The sequence below is a fragment of the Misgurnus anguillicaudatus genome, unplaced genomic scaffold (assembly GCF_027580225.2).
Source record: "Misgurnus anguillicaudatus unplaced genomic scaffold, ASM2758022v2 HiC_scaffold_33, whole genome shotgun sequence".
In the NCBI taxonomy this organism is placed as follows: domain Eukaryota; kingdom Metazoa; phylum Chordata; class Actinopteri; order Cypriniformes; family Cobitidae; genus Misgurnus; species Misgurnus anguillicaudatus.
In genome coordinates, this window is record NW_027395283.1 from 62,190 (window position 1) to 78,800 (window position 16,611).

The 16,611-nt window shown below is 37.7% G+C and overlaps 1 protein-coding gene and 1 long non-coding RNA gene across 2 annotated transcripts; one reads left to right on the plus strand and one right to left on the minus strand.

Annotated features, from left to right (window-relative positions):
- The first annotated feature begins 2,633 nt into the window (after positions 1-2,633).
- On the plus strand, positions 2,634-4,634 carry LOC141363188 (uncharacterized). The gene is made up of 2 exons (XR_012368672.1): positions 2,634-3,490; positions 3,951-4,634. It is a non-coding gene; the product is annotated as an uncharacterized lncRNA (long non-coding RNA).
- A 2,451-nt stretch (positions 4,635-7,085) lies between these two features.
- LOC129438970 (uncharacterized) lies at positions 7,086-14,842 on the minus strand. Its single transcript, XM_073865782.1, has 2 exons — positions 14,426-14,842; positions 7,086-8,462 (listed from the first exon to the last, which is right to left on the minus strand). The coding sequence occupies exons 1-2, from the start codon at positions 14,694-14,696 to the stop codon at positions 7,453-7,455; spliced, it is 1,281 nt and encodes a 426-aa protein (XP_073721883.1). The 5' UTR covers positions 14,697-14,842; the 3' UTR covers positions 7,086-7,452.
- Between the last annotated feature and the right edge of the window lie 1,769 nt (positions 14,843-16,611).

Sequence of the window (16,611 nt, forward strand, 5' to 3'; positions counted from 1 at the left end):
AACCACCCATAATACACTAGCCTAGCAACAGTCTAGCAATCACATAAAAAACCATAGCTATACCCTAGCAACCACTTAAAAAGACCTAGCAATAGCATAGCAACCAACCAGAATGCGACAGAACCAGCCTAGCAACCATGCATAAAACCCCAGTAAAAGCCTACCAACCCAGCCCAGTCTCACGAAATTTCGTTATATAGTCACGTATTTTTTTATTCTTTTTTCGTGCTATTATCACGAAATTTCGTGTTTTTTCGTGATCGTATAACGAATTCCTGTTTTTGTATGATTATCACGTATTGGTTACTCAACTGTTTTGTCCTATTTTCTTACCATTGTCGCTTCGGTTTAGGGTTAGATTTACATAAAATGACATCCCTAACCAAACCCATCTCTAACCCTAATGCCAGGCGACATTTAAAAAAATAAATCAGAAAATATAGTATAAACCAATATATAAAGTGACATTCTAACGCAAGCACCAAATCTAACCCTAAACCGAAGCGACAATGGTTTAAAAATAGGAAAAAGCAGTTGAGTAACCAATACGTGATAATCACACGAAAACAGGAATTCGTCATACGATCACGAAAAAACACGAAATTTTGTGATAATAGCACGAAAAAGGCCAAGAAATACATGGCGCCGAGATTTGGCAGCTGATACCAAAGAATTTGGATATACCTGGAGTCAGCTGGAGAGAAAAGCCCAAGACAGGGATGCCTGGAGAGCTCTTGTCGGCGGCCTATGCCCCAGGAGGGGTAGCAGGCGTAAGTAAGTAAGTAATATCACGAAACTTTTTGAGACTGACCAACCACACAGAATGCAAGAGAAACAGCCTGGCAACCACCCATAATACCCTAGCAACGACTTAAAACACACAGAGAATGCAAGAAAAACAGCATAGAAACCACCCATAATACCCTACCAACGACTTACAGTGTGCAACAGAAACAGCCTAGCAACAACTTAAAGAACCCTAGCAACAGCCTAGCAACCAAACAGAATGCAACAGAAACAGCCTAGCAACCACTTAAAGAACCCTGGCAACCACACAGAATGCAAGAGAAAAAGCATAGAAACCACCCATAATACCCTAGCAACAACTTAAAGAACCCTAGCACATGCTGCTAGGCACTAAAATGTAAAAATGTTTGGTCAGACGGTCGATTAGCCATTCGTCGATTGGACGTTTATTTGCACATTTTATCCACCATATGGAATACCTGCCATAGATTAATAGTAAAACGGCATCACCTGCTTTCTGAACCAGCTGCCGCTTTACTGACGAGATGCGCAAGACAATCACATGTGATTTATCATGCAGCTCTAATTTTAAATTACATCATGAAGCCAGAGAAAAATAAAATTATATATTGTAGACGGTTATGTGATGCTTTGTAATGCTAAAGTCTTTGGTAGCCACAAGTTTTGATAAAATATCTGGTGGAAATCAAACGTTTTTTCTTAAGTTACATACACTGGCCCATTTCATACCTGCAAACTCAGAAGGGCTGAAAAAGGTGACACATTGTATGCGCGCCCGCAACCCCTTAAGCGGCCTCTGGTGGGTAGCGGTAGCGTGAAAAGTTTAATTCATCCGCAGGAAAGCTGATGCAGCCAAGGCCTTTTTAGAGAAGCTGCTGGCAACGCGAAGACCCGCCCTTCACGTAACCCCATTTGTTCAGGTCCCATCCATTGACCAATCGGCTAACCTTAACCACGCTGTGATGACCTCGCATGATGACCAAAGAGCTTTTATTGTTTTTGTGAAGCAGACCGCAGTAGGTTTTTGAAACTCCCGTTTATGGGAAGTTGAGACCCCCCCCCCCCAAAAAAAAAACCAATAACTCTTCGGATTTACATGATTCACGTGGATGACCTTTTTCATTTCAAAATGGCTGTTTTCGCAGAAAAGCGACTAGTTTGCAGGTATGCCATTTAGTGTACAGAAAATAACACATAGATTATTTCCATGGGTAACTTTACTTCAAATGTGTATTTCACTCATAAAAAAACAAAAAAAACAACACTTTCATAGTAAGAAAAAATAATACTACAATGTAGTAATACAAATACAAATGTCTTTTCTTCAAACTTTCCTCAAAATATCTTCCCTCATCAGAACAAAGAAATTTATACAGGTTTGTAACAACATGAAAGTGAGTAAAAAATAATAGAAATTTCATTTTTGTGTGAACTATCCCTTTAATGACATCATAACCTAAAATAAAACTAGAAAGCTTTGAAATATGAGACTTTTAAGTCATTTTTCGTCCTCCATAATACAGTTCTGTTAGATTAACCTAAAAACATGAGCAGCACTGTTTTATTTCATTTGTATGTTTGTTCTGTTCTATTTATCTGCGATATTGCTCATAATTAGATTTTGTTCTTATTTTACTATTAACTTTTAACAATATTTAAAACTTTATACAAGTTTTTGGTGTCATAACCTTATTAAGGTCACTGGTGCTTTACAAAGTTTGACTGTTGATTAACTCTTCCCAAAAACATTACAGTGTTAAGTAGGGATGCTCCGATCAGGATTTTTGCAGCCGATACCGATCACCAATTTGTAATCTTCGTGATCGGCCGATACCGATTCCGATACCGATTTTTTTTAAAGCTGATATGCAAGCTCTTTGATGACTAACTGTTACAATCTTTCTAAATAAAATAATACCACGGATGTTGCCTTTGTTATATTACTTGCAGTAATTAGGTATATTATTGTTTTAATAGAGACTCAAATAAATAAGCACAACAAATATTTATTCTGCAAAGAGAAATTTAATATGGCTTTAAAAAGGCTTATATCTCCTAAAAGTACTGAAAATAAAACACTTCACAGACTTTACTGTATTAATTAAATATACACGCATTCGTATGCAGTATAAAAATTCTTTAGTCAAGAGCAGAGAGTGATTTTATTGAGAGATGAATTAGGTTACTGCAGCTTTAAGACTTGACAGAGATCGCTCTGTTCACGTGCACTGATGACAGGCTGCTGTGTGTGTGGGCGACGGCTGAACGCAGACAAGCAGCTATGAGGAAAATAAAAGTTTAAACGCTCAAAACTTTAAGACGTATGCAAATAAGAAACTTTTGGCATGAGGATGCAATTGTCCGTGATAGATATGTGTTGTATATGCTGTTTGATGGGGATGTGAAGACGCCTCGCGCTGTTTACCGGAGCGCGTCCTCCGGTAAATACGCATATCTCTATTCACCTTATTTTTCACGACAACAAGGGCGGCGCCATTTCGCTCATTTTGTCAACGTTCTTCCGGCCGCATAGACGATGAGCAGCTGATGCAGTGACTGAAGGCGACGCGTTAAGCTTAAAAAGCTCACTCGAGCGCCTTTATGTTTCTTTCTTACCAATTTTAAGCAAACTGAGGAACACCCTTATCCCAAGTAATGGTTCGACCACGATGTTCCGGAAACTTTAAACCACGCCGGGTGTTGAAAAGGTGGCCAGTTTCAGGTAAGCTATCTTAGCTAACTTTGTGCTCGTTCGCCTAAAGTTAGATTTGTGAAGTCCGTTCTACAAATACACTTAAGATCAGTAACGTTAGTTTATAAAATGCAACTATTTGAATGGTTTTAATTGTCCACCTATATTTTTATATTTACGATAGTACAACGAGATATAATAGTACATTGCATTCTTACAGTAGCCCACGTGATTCCTACAAGTTACTGAGATTTCAGATGCTAGAATGTCAGTTCATTTCTCATTCAGATATTGATAATGACCTATTAAACAACGTATTATTTAACACTGAAGTTAAAGGTTGTGTGTATGTTACTGTCTCTATTTAATGCATCTCTCTCTTACACACTGTTCTGTTTAAGTATGGGCGCCATTTATATATTAATTCTCATGATGCAAGTTTATTTTAAATACTAACATAAAAATGTTTATGGTTATATTGTTTTCACAGATGCATTGATGTGTAGTGATGCAGTGGACAACTGTGAGGATGGATGATACAATCAACATGTTCCTAAACTGTGATGCAGAAACACAATGGGAGGATCCATCCGTCTCTGACCACAACTACACTTTAAAATCATAACTCAACCTGAAGCAACCTACATCTGATATGGGAAAACAATGGTGCAGTTTCCCTGACAGGGCTTATGCTGGTCCCAGGCTAAAATGCATATTTGAGCTACAATAATTTAAAAACACCTTTTACTGACATACATCAACATATAAGAGTGCCATTGTTTTGTCACAAGATGCGCACCAGTCTTGTTTTTTTGTAGGGTTTGTTTGTAAAAACTAAAATGTCCTAATATAATTAAATCCTAGTCCTGTAAACCCTGTCCGAGAAACTGCTTCAATGTGTTGAGCTTGCACAAATGTACACATCTCTGCTGAGAAACAACCATCTTTGTGTCAGCTTTACAGAGGGTTGATATTGCATCCATTACACAGTCGCCAAGCACTTTACTAGTACATACACCTTCCAGATAAACACTTGGGATCAGCTCCTGATGACTCCGATAAAGCTGTGTCTTAATTTATTGCAGGGTGGTCTTGCTTTACCTGTTGTAAAGTTACATTAAACCTTCATATGTGATCAGATGTCATGCAGTGATATTAAACATTTACAGTGTGATCAGATGTTGTGCATTTATATTAAACATTTACAGTGTGATCAGATGTTGTGTATTTATATTAAACCTTTACAATGTGATCAGATGTTGTGCAGTTATATTAAACATTCACAGTGTGATCAGATGTTGTGCATTTATATTAAACCTTTACAATGTGATCAGATGTTGTGCAATTATATTAAACCTTTACAATATGATCAGATGTTGTGCAGTTATATTAAACATTTACTATGTTATCAGATGTAACCTGCCATGCAGTTATATAAACCTTTACAGTGTGATCAGATATTATCTGTAAGGAATTTCTTAAACCATATGTGAGCTTTGTAGATTCCACTTAAAAGGATTTAGTCTCCTGATTTGAAGGAATAAGTGTTGGCAAGTTTGCAAATGAATTCTATCATGGTACCACATAAAAACGAAATAGTTATTGGACTGGCTAAGGTGCACATTTGCTTTAAAAAAGATGAAATCACTGTGTAAATATTGGTAGGCATAAGTACTTTAATAATTTCCAATGCTGATCCATCAACTCCTGACAGGACGAGGTAATATGTCCCATAGGTTACTTGCCGCGGCCGCTTCATATCGTCTAACCACGAGACGATTGATGGGACGATATAAGACTATCCGAGCGTCTTATGAAGTTTTCTCCGTGCTCCTAATTTAAAACATTAACAGCAGTAGCGATATTTGTCATTTGGCTAAAGTTATAGTGAACTACAAACAATCTTCTAACCCCCAAACTAACCACCGAATGCACTGTGCCATATTAGCAGCGGAAGTCGGTTGACAAAATGCGGAAGAGCGAAGAATTAAAAAGGGGCGTGGCGGAATAAGGTGAATAGGGAATGTGGAGTTGACGTCACGCTGTGTTGGATTATGTGTAATCCGCCATCTTTGCAGGCACGCGTCCTATCCCGCTGTATTTGAGTTAATGTATTGGAGGTTGTTTTTGTATTTTCTGTCGAGATTTTAATAAACTTCGATATGTTTGGTCAGTACTGCTCGATCAAGCAAGTCACGCGATCGTTCAGGGAGGAAACTGAACAACGGAATACGTTTTTCCAGCTTTTATTCGTGGAAAAAACAAAGGAAGCCGGTGCAGGAGCTGACGAAAAGACGCCGGATCGCGTGGTTTGCATGCTGTAATCAGGAGAAAAACGTTTACTTTTCAAAAAAAAAATCCCTGCATCAGCGAGAGTGTGTTCGCTGCATTTTCAGTCATTCAGTAATTTGTGATTAATAAAAGCAGAACCACTTAAATTGTCTTGTTTTTATGCTAACACTGTCAAACTAACTTGCAAATGTAAGTTATTGATTGATTCATTCATTCATTCATTTCTGATCACCCTAAACACATGAGTAATAAAAATAAATATTTAGACAATTTTGACGATTGTAACACATATTTTTTATTAAATGCACCCTGATAGCACACATACATCTCGAAGACGTCTATTTGATGTCTGCGTTTACATCTGCAAGACGTATTATTTAGATTGTTTGCTCATCTGCAATACATCTCTGAGACGTTTCCTAAAAGATGTCATATAGACATATTGAAGATGTCTGCAAGACGTTTTTGATTTAGAATGTATGTAAAGCAGCTCTTTCTAAGACCTTTATAAGATGTTTTTACACACCAGATGTATTCCAGATCTCCAGATCTTTACCAGACATCTTGCAGACGTACCTGTGCTATCTGGGCAACTGCTCAAACACTGCTTGTGACTCTTTAAATAACAACGTTAGCTAAATATTTAGCATTTTGTTTGTTTTAATAACTTGGCCAAAACAGAAGTGCCATCTTATGAACATGTGTTGATTCATCGCACAGAATACAACGGAGAAATTATTTTATAGAATCATTAAGATACGTAGGTATTAACACATTGTCAGTAAATAGCTGGTTTGCCAACCATAAGACTCCAAAAGAAGAAGTGTCACTTTACTATAAGCTTGAAGGGATTTATAGCTCTTAAACTCCTGCAAAGTGTAAATAAAGTCCTGCAAAAACAAGGTAATTGACCAGATATGTAAGCGGAGGTCCGTAATCCAGTCTTGGGCTGCTAAATCATATGGATCTATGTTGTTTATTTGTCCAAATAAAGTTTTTTGGCAGTAGCATTTAGTTTCTCCCGATAGGGTCCCTTCTCTTGTTCTTTCAACTTCTCGATATCTTCCGTTTTTCTTCAAATTTACCTAGTTTTAGCTTAACATGCCCAGAATTAAATGGCATAGCGGTCGTCGGTGCCTCTAAACATGGCGCCCACGTCCCATAATGCAACACTGCGGTGACGTACATTAACATTCCCTATAAAGGCAAAGAGAGACATACAAATCTGCACGCTGCACATGAGCAACAGGTTGTAAAGCATCATAAGCATTTTTACAACCTGTTGCTCATGTGCAGCGTGCAGATTTGTATGTCTCTCTTTGCCTTTACAGAGATATGCGTATGAGGACACGCTCCGGTAAACAGCGCGAGGCGTCTTCACATCCCCATCAAACAGCATATACAACACATATCTATCACGGACAATTGCATCCTCATGCCAAAAGTTTCTTATTTGCATGCGTCTTAAAGTTTTGAGCGTTTAAACTTTTATTTTCCTCACAGCTGCTTGTCTGCGTTCAGCCACCGCCCACGTAAAAAATGTCTTTAATTGCAACCGCATTCAGGATCCTTTTGATGACAAAAGTAAACAGAAAGATCGGTTTATGAGATCGGCAGATTTAGCGAGCACCGATCGAGTCATTTAATGCCATTATCGGCCGATACCGATCGGCGGCCGATCGATCGGAGCATCCCTAGTGTTAAGGTTTCTTTCCAGTATGAACTTTCTGATGGGCTTTTAAGTTACATGAACAAGTAAACGTCTTGTCACACTGAGAGCATTTGAAAGGTCTTTCACCTGTATGAAGTCTCTGATGAACTATTAAGTTACTTGAACAAGCAAACGTCTTGTCACACTGAGAGCATTTGTAAGGTTTTTCACCTGTATGAATTCTATTGTGCTTTAGTAAGGTAGACTTTACACTAAAACTCTTCCCACAGACATTACAGTGATGAGGTTTCTCACCAGTATGAACTCTTTGATGAGATTTTAAGGAACCTGACTGAGCAAACGTCTTGTCACACTGAGAGCATTTGAAAGGTTTTTCTCCTGTATGAATTCTCTGGTGCACTAGTAATGAAGTGTGATGACTAAAACTCTTTCCACAGAGACTACAGTAATAAGGTTTCTCTCCAGTATGAAGTCTCTGATGGGCTTTTAAGTTACTTGAACAAGTAAACGTCTTGTCACACTGAGAGCATTTGAAAGGTTTTTCACCTGTATGAATTCTCTTGTGATGTAGTAATGTAGCCTTTGCACTAAAACTCTTCCCACAGACACTACAATGAAAAGGTTTCTCTTCAATGTGAATTTTCTTATGAACTTTAAGATTTTGTTTGGTTCTGAAGTATTTTCCACATTCAGTGCAGTAGAAAGGCTTTTCATCACTGTGTGTCCTCATGTGATCATTTAGTCGAGAGGAAGAGACACAAATCCTCCCACACTGCTCACAGTGAAACTGCTTCTTCTGCTTCTTCTTCTTCTCTCTGTGGTCTTCTGAATGAAGTTTCTCCTCTTGTAAGGTAGTAAAGCTGATCTCAGATCTGGTGAAGAGTTTCTGTTCTGTGTGTTTTCTCTCATGTCTCTCTAAATGTCTCTGTGAGCTGAATGTCTTTCCACAGGTGATGCAGGAAAGAGTTTGTGCTGTCAGTCGCTCTTTTGATGTTGAGGACGTTATTTCTATATCCAAACATGAATCAGTCTTCACATCTGAAAGAAACATGAAACAATTAAATTGTCTTTTCACTCTTATTTACACAAAGAAGGATGAAGAATTGAGATTCTGTATAGTGATGGGGAGTCCGACTCTTTTTTTGTGAACAAGTTCTTTTTGGACAGTTCGTTTCAAAGAACCGGTTCAAAAAACCGATTCACCAGTTATTTAACATACTTTACATAATGACGTCATTCCCATCTAATTCTATCATCCAGGATGTTAAAATACATTAAAAAAATTCAAGTAAAGTTGTGTATGGTTGATTCATTATTATTATTATATTATATATTATTTTTTATACTGGCCCAGTCGGGCCAGTGGTTCAGGTTTTCACAATTTTTACTGGTCCCAATAAAAAAGTCAGTGTCACATATTTAAAAATAAAAATTCAAAAGTCAACTATAATTGTATAGATATACAACAGACATGTTCTCACGAAAAAAGGCTCCCAACTTTTCTGCTTTACCTGTAAACTGACAGCATACTGTGAAAAATATTGCATCTTTTTTTGTCTTGTTTTACCCAAGGTAATGTCTGCTTCCAAGATGTTAAATAATATACATTGAGGAAAATATATTTTAGTGACTGAGGGTGAAGCACTGGCTCAATCGGGCAAGTGACAATTTTTATTGGCCCGAACATCTCTCACGCTTGCCCCGGGCCACAGGGCAGTCCTTAATGTTGAGCCCTGTATTAGCACAGAAACCCACTGATGTCCAACATGTGTACTGTTTGGCTCACGCATGCTCAGTATCCGTAGTTCTTTGATTCTTAGTTCTTCGGCCTCCATATACGGACGCGTCCGATAGAAACTGTTCTCAAATCAGTGTACTGATGCCTCAATAAATTCAGCAACCTGTTCCTGACTCGAGAATCGCTGTATTGTGCTGTTTAGTAAACGCATGCGCAGTATTAACGGCTCATCAAGTTGGAGGCGTCCGATAGAAACCGTTCTTGATTCGTGTTTTCAGTGTATCGGTGACTCTGGAATACCAGTATGTTTGCTGCGCATGCTCAGTATCAACAAAGTTCACCAGGTCTTGGTTCAGTCAGTTGGACATCCCTAATTCTGTATCTTTTTCCAGATTCATAAACAGAGGACAGGTGTTAGTCCTGTTATTATTAGGGTTGGGTATCGTAAGAAATTTTCCGATTCTGATTCCATATAAAAAAAATAATGCACAATAGTTATTATACACAATTCAATTTGTGTTTATTATTTTAAATGTAAAGTCAATTAATTTTTCAGTCACCATATCATTCTGTGGAAGTAGTCTTTGTAAGATCCTACCTGGTGAAGTGGACATGATAGGAGCAGTAGTTCTCAAACATATGATTTGAGATTTATGTATGCTGGAGCAAGTGTTTTGTCATATACACTGCAAAGGCTGCGGTACAAGTAAAAAAATTTGTATATGCATGAGTCCATTGATGCATATAGGCTTATCAGAGGTGGAAAGTAACGAACTACATTTACTCACGTTACTGTAATTGAGTAGTTTTTTTGTGTATTTTTACTTTTTTGAGTAGTTTTTAAAATCTGTACTTTTACTTTTACTTAAGTATGTTTTATTTAAAGTATTGTACTTCGCTACATTTTAAATCATATCCGTTACCGGGTAAAAAAATATTTTAAAAAGCAAAGTGATAAAGACGCGAAACGGATGTAAATGGGCGGGGCCCGGGGAACGCGCAAAAAGAACCATGGAGACGGACGAGACAGGCGCGCGCTAATGCAGACCCGCCTCAGTTCAAATCTTATGAAAGAACCCCTGGTCATATTTAAGCGACCACTTTCCACTGACGCGAAGCGAGTGTTTCATTTCTATGAAAGGTAGCATTCATGCTCTTAAGTACGAAATTGCACGACGCGTTTTTAATACCATGCACATCAGGGGCGGAGCGGGGGGGGTGGCTTTTTTTGTCAAAAGCCCCGAATCTTTTCAGATCTGTAAAATGAATTCATCCAGGACGCTAGGTGGCGGCACTCAGCTTTAACTCTCCGGTCCCCCACTCAACTGAAAATGAATAAGAGATGCGTGTTGAAGGCAAAATAACATTCTGAATCTCCCCACAGTAAACGCATTTTCAAAGTGTCTTTATTATTACAGTGCCTTCGTTATTACTGTAAGTGTATATTTATAGTTATGTGATGTAAATACTGTTAAATAGCGTCAACTGATATATCATCTGCATGGCTAACGTCTAACTTACTGTGGTGCTCTGGTCTAGTCTGCCCCATTGGTCATTGGTAACGTTGTATTTAAAGTACATTTAATAACAGTGAATTAAAACTTTGAAAAAACTTGCTCATTGTTGCATATATACTTTAGGTATGTTTTGTCCATATGCATTTGAAATTCGCAATGATTTTACCTCAGAAATACATTGATAGACAGTTATAAAATGTGAATCCCCAATCTCTTACATTAAAATATCCTAATGTGTGATAACTGTCAGTGCAAATAGGAAGAGAGGAGGGTGGAGAGAGATCACAGATAGACAGAAAGAGAGAAAGAGAGAGAAACGCTTCCATAAGCAGGTGAGAAATTGTTCTGTCAATGAAGTCAAAAATTGTTATTCTTATGTAGCTTTATAGTTACTGAATTAGCCTTCAGCAAACATGTTTGCCTATTTTTGGATAAGAGAAGTTAAAGTGTCATTGTCAAAATTTGTTATGTTGCAGTTTCAAAATGACAACACCAGTGTTGGGTAAGTTACTCAAAAAAGTAATTAATTACTAGTTACTAATTACATCTTCAATCATGTAATTAAATTACTTTACAAATTACTCCAAAAAGTATTTAATTATTACTAATTACTTTCTAAATCCTATTTAGTACATGATACAAGGATAGGCTTGAAATGGCTCGAAGAAACAATATATAAAAGTACATCAATTATTCTGGTCCCACTTTAGGGTTCATTTCTCTCTATTAATTAACTATTAACTACTTTTGCCTCAATATACTCCAACTACTGCTTACTAATACTAAAGTAGTTGTTTATTTTAAGTATTTGTAGAAATGGGGAGGGTTTAGGGTGTAGAATAAGGTTTTGCAGAATCAAGCATTAATATGTGCTATTTAAGTAGGCCTACTAAAAAACAGTCAACATCTCAGTAATATTAATGCTAATAATCAACCAGTTAATAGTGAGAATTGTAAACTAAAACCATGTTAAATCCACTATTTATTATAGTATACATAATTGTTCTACAGTCCATAGACAGTATTTAGTTACATCAGAAGTAACTGTAATTCGATTACAAGAAAAATAAGAGTAATCCCTTACATTACTTTTTCAAGTAATTTAATTACAGTAACAAATTACTTAGTAACTAGTTACACCCAACACTGGACAATACAGAGAACACTTAGATTAAAAAATAGTTTATAAAGCTGCCGTAAATGGAGAAAAAATATCAACAGGGGACCAAGCTTTGAAACCCCTAGATTTGGGCTAAGCCCCCAATGTCTACAATGTCTGGCTCCGCCCCTGATGTGCATTATCTTCTGAGGTCTAGCAGCTTCGCGTCAAGTCAAACAGAACTTCAAAACGTCCTCGAGAATGCGCAGGTCATTAGACATTGCAGAGAGAGAGAGAGAGCAAGAGAGAGAGAGCGCGCGCGCGAGAGAGAGAGAGAAGAATAAATGTCATCAGGTACCCAGGTCAGGGAAGTAAGAAGATAATAAACGTGTCAAATGTATAAAGACATGGCACTTATCTCATTATATGCTCATTTAAACTAGATATATAGTTTAATAAAATAATGTATGTTACCAGCAATACATCAATTACAACCTTACTATAGTGATTGTATTTACAAGCTGCTGACCACCTTCAAAAGTGCATAACTCACATGTAAAAATCATTAAACAATTCCATAAATGTTTCTTACTTTAAAAAAAGCTTTTTATTTTATTAACTTTTTGTTATTGCACTTTAATTGTAAAGATGTTCCTACAATTAAAAACAACTAGTTTGAGATTTATATTCCCTTGTCGTTTTTGAACTATACTAGAATCCTCCACCTCTTCCCGCTGTAAAAAAAAGTAACTTTTACTCTGAGTAAAGTTAAAATGACTTACTTTTTACTTTTACTTGAGTAGATTCTTAGACAAGTAACTTTACTTTTACTTGAGTACAATATTTTAGTACTTTTTCCACCTCTAAGGCTTATATATAATGCATACATATATTTTGAAATATAATAATATAAATGAGGATCAGATATACGTTTCTTAACAAACATACATGTTCATATGCGCAGATTTCTTTCCGCTGGAGAGTGCCCGTCACAACGTCAAGCAATGCTTAGGTTACTTAGCAACGACAGATGCTTTGGAGCTTCCACGCGCTTTATAGAGGATGAAAGCGGTGCAATCACGTTTTCTGCGTGGTTTAAATGTGAAGCAATTGAGCATAATGTGGCTAACGTTTCGATGCACAATTACATCTTCATCAGAGTCCTGTCCTCAAACAGTAATGTTTCCTCATTCTTATGTTAATCTCGTTCATCTAAAAGTCAAAAACAGGCCAATCTCAACATAACACTGACTGTGACATAACAGTCTACATGTACGCCCCCAACATTTCTATTACACGCCCATGTTCAAGGCCAGCTGGACGTACACAGAATAATCATCAGACGTTTTTCAGGTATTGAGAAGAAACAAGCAAGGACAAAACTGGCAGAACATGGATTTAAATGTTAGGTTCCAGGCACAACCGGATACCGGAGCAATTAAATCTAAAATTGTTAGTTTGCTTTGGCCATTACAACCCCTACCACAAACCACAAGTAGTGATTTTATAACTGTTGATTTTGGTTTAAATTTAAAGTTGCTTAGTGAGCAAACAACATTTACACTAATTTACCGTGTTGTCGAGATCGAACGCAAGATGCGTCTGTAGTAAAGTTAACCTTAGCTATTGTTAACTACCAAACTAAATGGCATAGACATAGATTGTATGACACGTGGATGTTTATATTAATTCCTGCCTGTGTTGTCAGATAATTCTACTAAATACTAACTGAAGTGCGTGTCATCGCCACAATTAAGTTATAGTTCAGCTCTTCAAAACAAGGGATTTACATGCAGATCAGCATTCACGAGGAGAAATTACATCAAACTGGACTAAAGCAGATATCAGGTAGCTCGTCACTATTAATGAAGCGCAGATCATTCAGCAGCATAAAGAATAGCACGTTACGTGCTCATATTTAACAAAAATGCCCGTGCGTCATCGCAAAAAGAAATATCATTCAGCTCTTAAAAACAGGTGTTTTAAATGCACATTAACCATCACGATGAGAAATGTCTGCAAACAAATCATTGGCAGTGTGATGGACAGTATACCTTACATAGATTTTCAATGGAGGGTCAGAAAGCTCTCTGACTAAATTTAAAACATCTTAAACAAAGTTTCCGAAGATAAACGGAGGTCTTACAGGTTTGGAACAACATGAGGGTAAGTCATTAATGACATTATTTTTATTTATGAGTGAACTATCCCTTTAATAAAGGCCATCCATTAGGCCATAAAAGTTTATTCGTTATAGCTTTAAAAAAAACGTACAGGGTACGTTCTTTCTAGGTTATAAAATATAACTAAAAATAACCTACATGGATCGTTCTGGGAACGTTAACGTTTTTGTATCCCGGGAACCATATGGGAACGTTCTGTTTTTGCTGTTGTTCCTAAGACAATCTAGCACTTTGGGGTTTAAAACGACACATGGGTAAGTGATTTATGATCAAATAAGCATTTTGGGGTGAACTAACCCTTTAAGCCTACGTGCCTGATAAGTTTTAAAAAATATCCTAAACTAAAATGTCCTAAACTTTTAGTAACTTACTTAAGTTTTTTGGTTGATTAGTGAGTTTGTGACAAAACAGTTGCTAACATGACCGTTAAAAATATTAAAAACACAACATTAATTAAGACATACCTGATGGAATAAAATCATCATCTTCCTCAGTGCGATCTTCCTCTTTGGGTTCAGTTTTGATTTCTGTGGGTTCAGTTTTGATTTCTGTTGGTTCAGTTTTAATCTTCATCATGAGGTTCATGCAGTCGATGAGTTTAACTGAACACATCTTCAGTTTGGTCTGCAGGATCTGCTGCTGTTCTCCAGCGTTACAGACAGAATCCAGAGACTCTGTGGAGGTTTGATCCTCCTGTAAGCTCTGTTTACTGTCACACACTGTAGTGTCCTGCATCGTCTCAACACTTAAATACACAGAGACAAGACTCTGTTTACACTCAATGATACACGCAAGAGAGAAAAACACTGAGGATACACAAACACATCACACGCGCGCTCTTTCTTTCTTTCTTTAGTGAGTTTATTTGCGGACTAAAGAGCTGCAGCGCCTCCTGCTGTACTGGAGAGAGAAGACGCTCACTGCTTTACAAGTGATTTAGCAAAACAAGTATGGGTCTCATTAATAGCCAGTAATCATCACAAACTATTGTATAAAGTAATGACTAAATAAAAAGAAGGGGTGGGAAAATAATTGCTGAAGAATAAAGACAGAACATCAAGCTAAGTCATAAAGATAGGACATCATAGGACAAAGATGATCAGAAAAAAAATACATGTCAAATACATGCAAAAATACAAACACAACAGCTTTTACAACTTTTCACAAGGTTCCCTTATGAAAATTAACCATGGTTTTACTACAGTAAAAAAAACATGGTTACTAATTTACTGTACTAAAACCATGGTAACCACAAAAAAAACACATAAAAGTCTAAAGCCATAGTTTTGCTGATAGTAATCAATACACCAAAAAACCATGGTTACTACACTTTTATCACAATAAAACCATATCACATGTCCCTTACGAAAATTTACCATGGAAGGTCATAAAAAACAAACTGGAACGCAGGGCCATTCACTGACGTAACGACGCAATGACGTGCACTTGCTAGCCTGTTCCATTTACGTGTTCTCCGAATGGAGCCTTGTCTAGCCATGACTTGGAAAGATCAGTCCAGCCAAGGTTGGGGGGATGGGAAATCAGTTGATTACAGAGTGGCAAATAAACACAGATTTACAGGAAAATGTCAAAATCATCAGGTGCTTAATTTAGAAAGAAGAGAAACGGCAAAACATGAATTATTAAGTGCTAATGTTAATTGGAGGGTAACTTATAAGTCTTAAGTTTGTTAGCCTTTTTGCTATGATGCTTGATTTGCTTATACAACAATAATTTGGTTTTAACTGAACCAACGTGAGTTCTTTTTTATACCCCCAGACCGCCAGAAGCGTAAAACAGAGTGAAAATATCATGCACGAGCGCATTAATTCCGAGAACTTATTGATTGGTTCGTCATCTCATTACCTCATGACCTTCTAATATAAAACATATCACAACGTCATGAACTTTCTCTTTGTCATTCTCGCTTGTTGAGAACTTCGTTCTGTGTGCAGCTTATTTGGGCTTGGCGATTCGCTCCCCACTTAGCTGTTGCAGGATTGGTTGAATATTGGATTTTTTGGATTACTCCTTGGATTAGTGGTACACACAGCGGAACATATTGATGCCCCAGCTGTGTCGTCGGACAGGTAAGCCAACGTTGATTTTTTTACGATGGTTTCATTGATGGCGAGTACTTATTGGTTTACCAGGGCTCCCTCACCTAACGTTTGGCTTCTCCCATTGAGTACCCGTGTTTTTTCCGGGGTCCCATAGTGCGACGCTAACCCCGGATTTCCACCGACTGCGGAACGGCTGCAGATCAGCTCCGCTGCGTTACGGCTCCGCACTCCGCCGTCCGCCAATACCCACTGGATCCGTATTTGTTGCAGAGCGGCTGCGTGCTGAAGTGACGAGGACCCGTGAGTTCCCGCAAATTCACATGAAGATCGCGCGATATCTAGTTCTGTCTCCGCCCATTATGACGTTGAATTATGACGTTATTACAAACCAGCCCAGATCCCAACACGAGATCTCCCGAATTCAGGTATGATCACGCGATAAATTCATGGCTCCGCCCTGCGGAGCTGTCCGGCATCCGTCAAAAATAGAAGCTCTGCGTATTTGTGCCGGAGGGCTGCGGATGGCCGGAGCTGTGACGGATTCGGAACGCAGTCAGTGGAAATACACACATTGAATTGAATGGAAA

Coding starts and splice junctions, on each gene's coding strand:
- LOC129438970 (XM_073865782.1), bottom strand. CDS start 14,696: ATGCAGGACACTACAGTGTGTGACAGTAAACAGAGCTTACAGGAGGAT. Junction 8,463..14,425: donor TGATGATTTTATTCCATCAG/GTATGTCTTAAT, acceptor TGTTTCTTTCAG/ATGTGAAGACTGATTCATGT.